The following is a 14,201-nucleotide window of genomic DNA, read 5'->3' as shown; positions in this document are numbered from 1 at the left end:
CTCTGTTGTCTCCAAGGCATTGTGACATTTTTGTGTTTATGTTTAATTGGTGGTTGTATGTTGGAGTGATTTGCCCATGATTTTTGTTTTCTTTGTAAATTATCTACATAAGCAGGGTACTGTGTTGTGCTCCTTTATTCACTAGTTAGCAGCACTTACACACTCACCACCTGTCTCCTTTCCCATTGTCTGCCTCCCATATGTCCCTGCCATCTTTGGCAAATGGAAACTACTCTTAGGTCCCTGGAATACGAGTGAGAATGCTGTCACTTTAAAATCCAAAATGTCCACCTCCTGTAAACATTCTAAATGGCTGCGCCCTTGGTCACTTTAAATATCCAGAAAGACTGCTGCTTATAAACATTCAAAATGGCTAAGCCTTTGGTCCCTTTAAATATCCACAATGGCCACTGCTTGTAAACAATCAAAATGGCTGTGCCCTCTGGTCAGCTGAAAGTCCACAGCTCATGTTGTCTCCCTCCTTGCTGTTTCCCTTCTTAATCATAGGCTACCAGCACAGCATCCCAGCAGCCCTAGGTGACCAGGGCTGATCTTTAGGTCAACTCTTAGGTCCCAACACCACTTAGAAATATTCAGGCTGTTGGTCCTGTTAAAGTAGCTGACAGTCCACTACTCTGACCATCTCTATACTCACTGTTTTCATTTAGGTTTTTCCACTAGTTGGCACCTAATCCACTTCTGTATACTTCCTTTCAAAGCTCAGGCCTCCAGGATTATCTTCTGTATCTCTGTCAATTGGCTTCTCTTTTCTTTGTTGAAGAGGGTCTGTGGAGTTTTTCTACCTATTCTGCCATCTTACCTTACTGGGACCTTTTAAAAATTAAATCCTCATGTGCATCTAAAGACTGCTCCAAATGGGTAAAAAGAGAACCTACCGATTGGGAAAAAAAAAAAAAAAAAAACTTGGCTGTGACCTATCTTACAAGGAAATTATTTCCAAAATTTATAGAAAGTTTCAACACCTCAACACCAAAAAGACAAATAACCAAATTAAAAAAAATGGGCAAAGGAAATGATCAGACACTTCACTAAAGAGGATATACAGGCGGCCAACAAACACATAAGGAAATGCTCATGATCATTAGTCATTGGTTGTTGTTGGTGGTGGTTGTGTGCCATCAAGTCAGACCCGACTCATAGCGACCCCTCCTTGGGTTTCCGAGGCAGTATCACTACGGAAGTAGATTGCCCCATCTTCCTTCCGAGGAGTGGCTAGTGGGTTTGAACCGCCAGCTTTCTGGTTAGCAGTCAAGTACCTTAGCCACTATGCTACCAGAGCTCCTCATTAGCCATTAGAGAGATACAAATCAAAACAGCAATGAGATATCATCTCACCCTAGCAATAATAGCAAAGTTTAACAAGACAGAAAATAACAAATGCTGGTGAGGCTGTGGGGAGATTGAGACTCTCATACATTGCTGGTGGGGCTGCAAAATGGTACAACCATTGTGGAAAATGGTATGCTTTTTCCTTAAAAAACTGAAAATAGAAATACCATTTGATACAGCAATTCCATTACAGGGAAAATAACCTAAAGAGGTGAGACAGAGCATGAACTGACATATGCACACCCATTTTCACTGCATCACAATTCACTATAGCAAAGTGATGGAAACAACTTAAATGCCTATCAACAAATGTTTGAATAACCGAACTATGGTACAGTCACATGATGGAATACTACGCAACATTAAAGAAAAATGAAGAATACCCAAATCATCTCAAAACATGGCTGAATTTAAAGGACATTATGCTGAGTGAAATAAGTCAATTACAGAAGGACAAATATTTTATGAGCCCACTATTGTAAAAAGTCAAGGAAAGTTTATTCAGGGAAGGAAATTCACTTTGTTGGTTACCAGAGATGGGAGGGAAGAGGAGGGAAAAATCTCAGACTATTTGGGGAGGTCACATATTGATTTGGGTGAGGGAAGGAATGGTATGGAAAGAGTATGTGACCAGCGTGGTGACATTGGGGAAAGGAAAGACACTGAAATATACACAAAACATATAGACAACAGAGGCAAATACTACTAAATACACAATACTGCAGTATCACTAGCAGTGATACCAGGCTACAGCTGTCTACCTTGCCAGCATAGACAGGTGAGAAGAGCAGGTGGGGGTAGGTAAACAGGAATATACCCTAGACCAAGGATAGATCTGGCTGAGGATAATTGTACATATGCACTTGTGCTACAAAGTTAGCCACATTACCATTACAGAAGCAACAGAAGACAGAGTTGGAGTAACTTCTCAGAGACAACCAAATATCTTGTGAGAGAGAATCACCAGGCCTGAGGGTTGGGACCATAGTCTCAGGAGACCTCATGCTCAATTGACACACATAGTTCATAAAAATTTTCTTCTACAACCTAATTTGGTGAGTAGCAACTGGGGTCTTAAAAGACTTTGGGGTCTTAAAAGATGTAACTATTGGTCTCCTCTTGTCTGGAGCAAAGAAGAGTAAAGAAGATCAAAGTCATTCAGAAACAATTAGTCCAAAAATAAGAAGGACCATAATGACTTCAGCCTCCATGACCCAAGACCAGAAGAAGTAGATGGTGCCCAGCTACCAATGCCAACTACTCAGAAAGTGATCAAATCTGGAGATCCTGGATTGAGTGGGAGGAAAAATGTGGAACAAAATTCAAAATCTCAAAAATGACTGAATTGCTGGTCAGAGAGAGACTGTGTTACCCTTTGAACGTAGAAATGAACTTACTTACATGGCTTGGCTCTCAGCCCAACAATAGAAAGACCTACATACAGAACTCCTACCTCAGGTTGATGCACCCACCTACTCTAGGGAGATGCACCCCTTGGATCAGTCATGAGACACCAGAGGGGTAGCACTTACATAGAGGGAAAGCTGGACAGATAGGAATGCATGGATGAGAACAGCACAGGGAGGGAGTGGTCACAGTGGGGAGAGGAGAGGAGAGGTTTTTTACATTTGGGGACGGTAATTGGGCCGTGAAATCAGATGTGCATAAACTGTTGAATATAAAACAAGTTTGCTATGTAAATTTGCACCCAAAGTACAATAAATTTTTATTTTTTTTTAAGTCATTTTGTAAGCACCACCTGCTTTGGTAAGTTTGAATGTTTATAATGACATAATAAGATAAAAACAGCTGTAGCCAACATTGTTTTTCAGGAAATTATCTGAGACTAAGGTGAAAGCCCTAAACCCCAGTAATCAAGAGGGTAACCTAATACACTACCTATATGTGTATTCCTCATTTGGATTCACACACGTGAGAGATAGATTGTCATGTTTTGTGTAATTAATAGAAGGAGATAATTCATGAAAAGTTGCCTTTCAAAAATACTGAGTATTTCTACATTCCAGAAATGTTTTGTTTCTAAACACACTCAGGAATCGTTATTATTATCCCCATTATATAGCAGAAGAAACAAGCCCAGAGAGGTTACCCAAGTTCATACAGCCGGTAGGTTGGCAGGGCCAGTTCAAATCCAGACTCCCTGACTCCCAAGTTCGTGCTCCCCCTACTCACTAGCTCCCCACAGCGGGCTATGCAAGTCCCTGGGGGAGGTGGGCATGGAGTAGTATTGCCTTAAATCGCTGGTAAACACACAACCATCAGTAGTCCAGCCACCGGATTTTAAGACTCCAGCTCACCCTTACGAATGAAGGGATTGAAGGATTGATTTTCTCCTGGCTGAGAAGGGCTTCTGGGTTTGCAGAAGTATACCCAAGAGCTGAGAGAAAGAGGGAACCCAAGTTCTGAGAGAAAGAAGTTGATGCTGCCACAGACCCACCCACCTCTTGTGGAGAAATAATCCCAGATGTCCCTCACCTTGGTCTGCCCCGTCCCTCAGAAACAACAGAAGCAGAGATGAAAAACCCCTGCTTTCGCTCAAGGATCACTTGTGGTTTCCTTCCTCAGCACACCACTTGGGCGGGCCTCTCAGCTACTTTTCTTAAATGTAAGTGATTTCGGTTTCTCCGCCCCAAGTGAATGAGAGGCAAAGAGCTGCTTCTTCCTCTGGTTTCCGGGGTCTGCCCTGGAACCAACCTTGCGCCAGTCAGAACTCCCATAGAGCTCCCTCCACCTGGCTGTGCTGAGCAGCCGCGGAGCAGCAGCAGAGCCAACCGTTGGCAAGGCGGCCGTCTCCCGCGCCGCAGTCATGACCTGGCAGTTCCCAGCAGTGCTGGTGCTCTTCGTGTCCCTTGTCGGTGAGTTACACACACACCTTTCCATGGCGACCCTGCCATGTCTTGACCTATTAAATTCTAATTCATTCTGGTGCCATTGCTCAAGGTGAGACCTGACAGAATGTAGGTATGATTCAGACACTAGTGGGTATTTCAGAAAGTCCCCTTCTTATTCCTTTACACAGGTGGGGCACACTTTCATTTCTTTTTTCCCCAGGAAGTTTTCATAATTGGACTTGTTTTCCCTGAGTTAAGTATAATAGGTGTTAACTCCCGAAGACAGTGACACTGTCTCTGATTCCCAGATAATACTTTATTTTATTAGAAAGGGTTTGTAGACATCCCTTAGATTTAAGAGATAGAGAACTAAGCCAGGGCTCAGAAATGGGGGCTATTTCTAAACGTCTGAAAAAAGCACATCATGCCTTGCTTTTTCTGTTTTTCTCAAATGGAAGTGCCATGTTTGTATTACATACAGTGAACTGTGAAAATGTGTAAGATGTGGTCTGACAAACTGTTCCATTTTAGACAGATGTAAGCCAGGGAGTGAAAGATAAAGAAATTACCCTTGTACTTCAGAGAGGTCGTCTTAGAAATTGGGCTTATAATGATTATTTTGTATCCCAACTCCCTGCCTTCACCAATAGCATTTTCTCCCAAGGACGTTGAGTCTTCTTGTGTGCTCTTGTCCTATTCCTGTTACCAAGTTTGTTGATTGATTCACAACTCCTTCTAGAAACAGTGAAATGAACATGTGTGAGAACTAGCTCTGTCCAAACGCCTCTCCTAAGATTCCCAAACGGAGGGCACCATGGCACTTTGTTATAACATGAACTATTAGGGAAGTTGTGTGAAGTGTCAGGTCAGCTGCTTTAATCTAGGCTGTTTTCCTTGTGCCACACTTTCAGAATAATAGTTTCACCAGCTTTTTCTTTGTAGGGGTGGTGTGGGGGTGGGAGGGTGGAGGTGGCAGGAGAGTCATCACCACATTTAGCAGGACAAGTTGAAAAAAAATCTCAGTCTAGCAGTAACCCACAATAGCATCAGTTAAAAGACTGACAGATTCAGGAACGCAATGAGTTTTCCACAAGTAAAGGGCAAGTTGAGAGGGAATGCTCACAATGCCCTTTCCTGTCTGAGCTGCAAAAATCTCAGGGTGAACTGATTGAAACAGGTTCTTCCTCAAAGTTGACCCATACCACAAGTAGACTAGTGTTTCATAGTCTTTGGAGGTCACACATAACTGGATTCAAATCCCTGCTCTGACCCTTACCAGCAGGAAGGCCTTGTTCATATCCCCTGACCTCTCAGATGCTCAGTTTCTTCACTGATAAATAGGGAAAGTCTTCCATGGGTGTTGGGAAGATAAAATGAGGTAGTACCTGTAAAGCAATTACTGAGCTGAATTCTTTGCTGTTCTCCAAACATACCAGGCTCCTGAAGCCTTATGCCTTTGCACATATGCTTCCTCCTGTCTGAAATGCCATTTACTGTCTTATCTGCTTGAAGAATTTCTCCTTGTGTTGGTTTACCCACCCCACCACCAAGTTCCCATAGTGCCTACAAAAGAAGAGTAACTGGGATATTTGGATGTCTGTCCCACAAAGCTGTGAGCCCCAGAGGACAAAGACCTCACCCCCAGAGCTTGACATGGAGCCTGGCTCAGAGGAGACCTCTACATGCGTATTGAATTGGGTGTGGCAGGGAAACCAATCAAAGGCTGCCTGGGAAGAGATTGACTATCAGGGAAATACCTGGGGAAAAAGTCCTGAGCTCTTGTGTGGTGGCTAACTTTCCCAAGGACTGGCCAACCGAGTCATCTCTCATCTCCTTCTTGGGTTGTTGTTGTTGTTGTTGTGCCTTCGAGTCGGCCCCGACTCATAGCGACCCCTCCTTAGGTTTCTGAGGCAGTATCACTACGGAAGTAGGATTGCCCAACCTTCCTTCCGAGGAGTGACTGGTGAGTTTGAACCGCCAGCCTTCTGGTTAGCAGTCAAGTGCCTTAGGCACTATGCTACCAGAGTAGGGGAACCAAAATCTTCTCACACCTCTTCCTATGAATCACACATCTAGAGGAGTCTGAGCAGTGGGTCAAGGCCCTGGGGTACTTGTTTGCTGTGTCTCCTAAGTCCTGAAAAGGAGATGCTGGGTTGGTGGTAGGGAGAAGGAGAGCAAGTCAGTGCATGGGCTCCACTGCTATGCTCTTTTCATTAGAAGGAGAGTCTGCAATGGGTTTTTATTATAAATTGCATTTGGTTTGAATTTATATGTCCATATACCAGTCAGGTTTGATCTATGAAGCAGAATCACTAGGAAAGATATGAGATTTATATCTGTCCCCACAAAAGCATGGAATTTGAGCTATGGTATTGTTTCTGCCCACTGCATTCTTTATGGACCTCAGACAGACAAGTGACCTTGCCTAAACTTCTGTGGGATCAAAGGTCCTTTTTTAAAAATTGTTAACAAAGTTGGTCATATATGTGTGGTTATATGCATGGTAGCATAGTGGCTAAGGCACTTGACTGCTAACCAGAAGGCTGGAGGTTCAAACATGGGGCAATCTTCTTCTGTAGTGATACTGCCTCAGAAGCCCAAGGAGGGGTCGCTATGAGTCGTGTCTGACTCGATGGCACATAACAACAACAACCTCCAATGCATAGATTTTGTAAGAGTATTATTTTCAAGCTTTATTGAGTACCTGACAAATAAGTGAACTTCCTGGGACATATTACAATGCATAGCAGTTTTGTCAGCTTTCTATCTATTACCTGCTCATCATTTATGTCCCATGTCTACAAGGAGATGTGAAGGGAATGGGAGAGGGCAGATTAGGAAAGGAGAATGGGAATATTAGAACAATATTTCCTAGACTCGTTCCATCTGTAACACACCTGTGAACTTTCTGAGATGTTTAATTAGAGTCTGTCCCCTGGCACTTTTGGTCTGGCCACCTGCCATATTCCTCATTCCAAAGATACACAGATGCCGTAGCAAGATCCCATGGCTACCATTACAAAACTTCCTACACACCATGCATACCTTAGCAGAGTACCATGAATCTTCTTGGCCTATTGGGATGCCATGCATTCATGAACTACCAATGTGTTCTTTTTTTTTTTTTTTCTCTTATTTAAGGTCATTCATCACTACTGAGAGAGGAGTTCTATTTCCATCTTGAGGAAGACTTCTGTTCTAGAGCACATACTCAGTTAAGAAGATTAGCTTTAGCTCACAAGACCTGCCATATACAGCAGTAGTTTAGAAAGGATCTAATGATCTCCCCAAGAGATCAGTCTCCCAAAGTTCCCTGCAGCAATCTTTGCTTCTCCCAACATATTCCTGGAAATCAGATCTGAGAGTGAATTTGTTTTCTCCATAGCAATAGCATGACCCTAATAAAGTTCCTGTTGAGTTTTTGACCAATGAACCAGCAACTCAGGTTTAGCCTAAATGAGTTGTGAAAATAAATCCTCAACAAATAGCAATCTCCATAACAATCTTGAAAGGAAAAAATCTTACTCAAAGCTCTCCAATGTTGGCTTAAAATCTTACAGAGTGATTTTACAAAGGTCTACACAGTATATACCTACACCCATAAAAACCACAATTCCCAAGTATACATTTAACTTACCCAAATGAATATTTTAGATACAAAGGACTCTTTAATAAAAATCTCATATGATTTAATATCATTAATAATAATAGTGACACTTTTTAAAAGGTTGTCCAAGGCAGTTTGAATGCTTTTTTACTTTCCCATTTTGCAAACTGTGCAGACATAATTCACAAGTCTTACTACTGGGCTTGAATTTAGAACTTTTCTTCACTATTTCCTCATGTAAACTCTTGAAAGAAAGTTTCACCAAGGACCACCATTATGAGCATTTGGTGAATTGTAATTACTGAAGGGTCACTTTCTCATTTTTCTCTCCTGTTTTGTCTGTTTCCTCACCATTCTTCCCAAAGACCTACCCTACCTCCACCTGTTCCGAAAATAAAGGGTAGGATTTGGGTCAGACATAGGAACTTGAGTCCCAGGGCCAACATTTCCTAGTTCTGTAATTGTGGTCAAGTTGAGGGAGTTTTCTAAGCCTGAGTTTCCTCATCTGAAGACAAATAAAGATCGTGCCTGCCAGAGGGTTTTTTAGAGGAACCAGTGGAAGACCCTTTACCTGAGGCTTGCCATGTAGTAAGTCCAGGGACTTGAAATTTATATTATTATTATTATTATGAGAAAAAATAACCACTTAGAAATGTATTAAATAGAAGAAGGAAATGGTAAAGATTGGTTTGGTTGAATATTATAAAAATAACATCAAGTTTTTCTGACTTCCTCTAACTTCATGCGAGGGAGAGAAAATGACCATCACCCTTAGCCCCAAACTGATTCCTGTGAGAGGTCAGACAAACCTCCTCTCTCCAAACTTTTTACCAATTCTGACACCAGCCATCTGTCCCACAGCACTTTCTACTCTTCTGCTGGATTCAATAATCTGTTGCAATGGTCACACAGAACTCATAGACCATACTCACAATTACAGAGTTTATTAGGGAAGTAACAGATTACAATTCAGCATCAGGAATGACTCAGGATACAATTCTTTGGTCAGGACAGCTCCTCAACTGTGCTTACAGACAGACCTTCCCCTCAGCCCCTGGGCTCCTTGGTCTGGCCTCTGCCTTGCTTAGGCAAGTGTTACAAAACACTTTTGTTCTGCTAAGGGAGCTCTGGTAGCATAGTGTCTAAGGTATTTGAGTGCTAACCAGAAGGCTGGAGGTTCAAGCCCACCAGCCACTCCTTGAAAGGAAGATTAGGCAATCTACTTCTGTAGAGATACCACCTCAGAAACCCAAGGAGGGGTTGCTATGAGTCAAATCGACTCAACTGCAGTGAGTTTTTTATTTTATATATATATATATATATATATATATATATATATATATATATATATATATATATATTTAAAATAAGTGCCCAGAAGCACCCCACTCCACCAGGAAGCCTACTGACTAACCAAAGCCTCTCAGCTCTCTCACTCTGTAGATTGGCATACCCACTGTGCATGCCTTGCTCTGTGGGCCTGGAAACCCACAGTGTTATCTTGCACCAGTCTCCTGGTTCTACTGCTGCCATTTCTCTGCCACTGATTCTCACTGTCTTGTGCCATCTCCAGTGTTACGGATCTCTCACTCTCTATCTCTTGGGTGTAGGAAATTCTCAGTGCAGGGACCCTAGGTGGCCAAAGGATTCACTCTGCTCCTATCTCTTCTTCTTGGTGGTAGTGAGGTCCCCCATTTCTGCCTCTGGGATGGCTCATTTTAAGGCTAGCAGGATAGCAAAAATGACCAATCCCCTCATTAGGGTTCCATACACTTTATTTGTATGGTCAAGCTCTGGTGGTGTAGTGCCTAAGGTATGTGACTGCTAACCAGAAGCCTGGCAGTTCAAACCCACCAGCCACTCCTCGGAAGGAAGGTTGGGCAATCTACTTCCATAGTGATACCACCTCAGAAACCCACAGAGGGGTTGCTATGAGTCGGATCCATCTCGACGACAGTGTGGGTTTTTTTTTTTTGTTGTTGTTGTTGTCTATTCCTCACAAGTGTGCCATGCACCCTATTTGCATTGCTAGGAAGCTGTCCAATCCCCTTGGTGAGCCACAAGCACTTATTTGCTTCTTGTTGTTGTTGTTATATGCCATGGAGTCGGACTTGACTCATAGCAACTCCTCCTTGGGTTTCCGAGGCAGTATCACTACGGAAGTAGATCACCCAACCTTCCTTCCAAGGAGGGGCTGGTGGGTTTGAACCACTAGCCTTCTGGTTAGTAGTCAAGTGCCTTAAGCACTACGCTACCAGAGCTCCCAATTATTTGCTTAGTCTCACCCAATCATTTGATGAGAGTTACAAGACCATGGCAAGAAAGGTCATATAAAAGCGATCTGTTGCACCATAGATATAAACTTTGTTGTTGTTGTTGTTGTTGTTTGCCGTCGAGTTGGCCCCGACTCATAGCGACCCCTCCTTGGGTTTCTGAGGCAGCATCACTACGGAAGTAGGATTGCCCAACCTTCCTTCCGAGGAGTGGCTGGTGGGTTTGAACCGCCAGCCTTCTGGTGAGCAGTCAAGTGCCTTAGGCACTATGCTACTACCAGAGCTCCTGATATGAACTTTAGGACTTTATAAATACCAATGTAGAGTAACATCCTTCTCCTTTTCTTATTTTTTCCCAAGTCACTGCCCAGCATCAGACAGCTAAACCCCAATGAGTGATTGAGGGCAAATACAAAGAAACTACAGCACTGAAAGGACAAAACAGTCTCTCAGTTGGGCCTTATCATAGATTCCCAAAGAACATCATCTGCATTTTTTCCACTTATTTCACTTGTTATGTACCTAAAAGAAGTCAAGAATAGAGCCAGAGGTCTTCTACTCTTAAGGGACACCCTCAGAGAATCTGTGACAACATTCACATCCATTTGTCTGTAATGGTCCACAAAATGCTTTCACTTAATCTAGTTTGTTTGAACCTCACAATAATCCTGGAAGGTCTACAATACTAATATCCTTATTTATCCATTCAGATATTTATTCCTCCAACCCATATTTACTGAAAACTCTCTGGGCACTAGTGGTAAAATAAATAAATTAATAAATAAAGGACAGTTACCACCATCAGATTGCTTTTAATTTAGTGGGAGAGATGGACAATCAACAAATAAACCAATAAATAAACATATAAGCAGAGTTGATATGCACATAATCAGGCCAGGCCTGATTGGATGCAATGTATGTTTGAATGCATAATTACAAATTGTGATTAGTGCACTAAAGAAAATTGATATAACATTTTGATGGAGAATTATGAAGACAAGGACATATTTTATATAAGGAGAACTGGGACAGCTCTCTGAGGAGCTGAAATTTAAGCTAAAACACGAAGAATAGCACACCTGAATATCAGAGAAATTCTGTCTTAATTTTCTTTCTTGGTTGAGAAAAGTTAGATCACTCAAGAGGTTAAGTAGGAAAATGACAAGAATCTGTCTTTATAGAAACAACTGGTGGGACAATAAAAAGAAAAATGGAAGGAACAATATTGTGAGGAAATGAATCTCCCATCATTGGATGTGATTATGCATAGGTTAGATGAACACATGGTAAAGATGACATATGTACAATTTAGGAGTTGTAAGTACAAGTTGGGTTCAGATTAGGCATTGGACTGGATGACCTGGATGACCCTTTTAAACTTTGGGTTTGATTCTATGAAAACTATAAGACCCTGCATTAATCATGCTGCTCTAGCTTTATCATGTCACTGTCAATTGGATTCACATTGGAAGGTGAGGAATGAAGAGGGTGCATTGGGTGGCATTGCCCTTAGGTATCTAACTAAGCATGATCACTCTGGTGTGCATTAGCACCACTTCCCATACAGACAGGGCAGCTGGATTCAGAAAAATACCTGCAGCATGGTCACACCCCTGTAAAACAATATTGATGCAGCCCAAACATTACAATGATTGTGCCCTAGTGGTAGAATCTTTGCTGATCTTTACCTTATTGTTACATCTTTGTGAATTTCCCCCAAATCTAAACATATGCAAGTTATTTTTTTATGAACAAATAGTAAAAAGGAATGAGTGCTTGCAAGCAATTTTTAACAATTGTGTTTCCTACTTTGCAGTAATTTTGCATTATGGCAGTCAAATAAGAACAAAGACATTTTCAGAAGCCAGAGACAATCTTTACCCCTCTACAGCAGCAACTGTACAGGCCAGATCTTCTCTCTCACTGTCAACTAGTCAAGTACCTCACAAAACTTCAGCAGCAAAATCAACTGATGGTCACACTACCTTTCAAATAGCTGCGTTGACTTCCAAGTCTGAGAACCCAGCAACACATACAACAATAAAAACTCCAGCAACAATGACTTCAGTAACCACAGAAAGCACCCCATCCACCAGCCCAATAATCCACACCCTTGTCACAACCCAGGCCACACCCAACATCTCACAATCAGCTCTTCCAGTTACCGAAGTTACAGTCAGCCCCAGTGCAGCTCCTTACTCCCAGCCACCCACAGTCACCCCACCAGCCCATACAACAATAATCAGTCCATCAACTGTCAGCCACACAACTGAGGAAACCACCCAACCTGGTAACCAGACCACCCTTCCAGCAGCTTTGTCCACCACCCAACCCAGTAACAAGACCACCCTTCCAACAACTTTGTCCACTACCCTGTGCAACAGCACAACCAGTCAGAAGCCCACTCAATCCACCCATGCCCCAGGAACAACTACAGCCACACACAATGCCACTCACACAGCACCACCAGCCCCTACAGCTCCTGGGCCCACCCTTGCACCAGAGCCATCATCAGACAAGATTGGAATTTATCAAGTTCTAAATGGAAGCAAACTCTGTATAAAAGCAGAGCTGGGAATAGAGCTGATTGTTCAAGACAAGGAGTCGGTAAGTTGGGGCCATAAGACTACAGCACTAACTTCAAGAAGTGTGAATGAAGTTTGCCTTGCTGAGAATGGGAATCCCCTGCATCCTGTATCTTTAAATGAAAGAAATAACTGTACTCTCAACTGTCCCCAAGATGCTCAGCTAAAAGGTAGATCTGTTTTAGAATACATACATATAAAAATAGAATCAGATAGAAAGTATTTGGAGAGAGAAGGAACACACCAAAATTTTAAATATGCACAATCTTCACTGTTAGTCAAACTGAGCCATGTGTTCAGTGTTAGTCCCAGCCTGGTGCTACCCCCTCAGGATGACTCCCGAGTTTCAGCTCCTCCCCTGTGAAATCAGAGGTTTGGATTAGATAGTCTCTATAGTCCTAGCCAGAGTCCCTGGGTGGCCCAAATGGTTAATGTGCACAGCTGCTGGCTAAAGTAGGAAGGGTGGACTCCACCCTCCGATGCCATAGAAGAAAGGCCATTGAAAACCCTGTGGAGCACAGTTTTACTCTGACCCTCATGGGGTCATCATGAGTCAGAATCAATCAACAGCAGCTGGTTGGTTGGACAGTTCCAGGCAGCTGTGACATTAATGTGGAAAATTTAGATTAACAAGAAATTCAAGAGGGTGGAACTATGATTATTTGATTGACTAAAGGTATCACCATAAAAATAATACTTTCCTCTTTTTGCAGTTTTAGGATTTTAACTAAATCTTCCACATCCAGGTTTTCATTTGGGACAGAAGTCCATTAAATAGCAAATCCCTTTCTGTAGTACCTTTCAACATATTTAATTGAACAAAATTCAAATTCCACACAGCTTATCAGGGATACAAAAACCAAAAACCAAATTCACTGTCATTGAGTTGATTCTGACTCCTGGTGATCTCATGTATTAAAGAATAGAACTGGGCTCCATAGAGTTTTCTTGACTGTAATCTTTATGGAAGCAGATTGCCAGGCCTTTCTTTTGCAGCACTAATGGGTAGGTTTGAACCCCCAACCTTTCGGTTAGTAGTCAAGCACAAACCATTTGCATCACCCAGGGACCTATCAGGAATTCCCTATCAAAAACCTCCTGTCTGTGAGAGGTCTCCTTTGAAAAATCATTGACCAGATGACTTGGAAATGAAAGGTATCCTCTGGGGAGTCTGCAGCTCTCAAGTGAGCCTTGGGCTTAGGTTCACTTACCAGTCTGTGCTTCATGTTCCCTAGTTTGAGTTTTCTTCTACATCTTATTAAGCTGATATATCTTATTTGGTTTAGATTTTTTCACCACAGAGATACTTCACCATCAACCCCAATGCGACCCAAGCGTCTGGGAACTGTGGCCCCCGAAAATCAAACCTCCTCCTGAATTTCCAAGGTGGATTTGTGAATTTCACATTTACCAAGGTGAGGTCCGAGCCCCTGCACATGAACTGAATCTATGCTGGCTTTTCTTTTCCCTCCTCCTGGGGCCAGTGGTGCAATCCCACACTTGAAGTCCCAGCGGAACTAAATCTCAGAGCCTT

At 42.4% G+C, this 14,201-nt stretch overlaps 1 protein-coding gene across 1 annotated transcript in view; it reads left to right on the top strand.

Moving 5' to 3' along the window:
* Window positions 1-4,177: 4,177 nt before the first annotated feature.
* LAMP3 (lysosomal associated membrane protein 3) overlaps window positions 4,178-14,201 on the top strand; it is a 44,806-nt gene continuing 34,782 nt past the window's right edge. Inside the window, exons 1-3 of the mRNA XM_007936021.1 lie at window positions 4,178-4,226; window positions 11,899-12,689; window positions 13,954-14,082. Of these exons, the coding sequence (XP_007934212.1) occupies window positions 4,178-4,226; window positions 11,899-12,689; window positions 13,954-14,082 (969 nt within the window). The remainder of the gene's footprint in view (window positions 4,227-11,898; window positions 12,690-13,953; window positions 14,083-14,201) is intronic.

Source organism: Orycteropus afer, unplaced genomic scaffold (assembly GCF_000298275.1).
Source record: "Orycteropus afer afer isolate SDZICR_OR568_19922 unplaced genomic scaffold, OryAfe1.0 scaffold00032, whole genome shotgun sequence".
Lineage (NCBI taxonomy): Eukaryota > Metazoa > Chordata > Mammalia > Tubulidentata > Orycteropodidae > Orycteropus > Orycteropus afer.
Note: the sequence above shows the minus strand (reverse complement) of the source record. Positions and strands in the feature narration are given on the sequence as shown.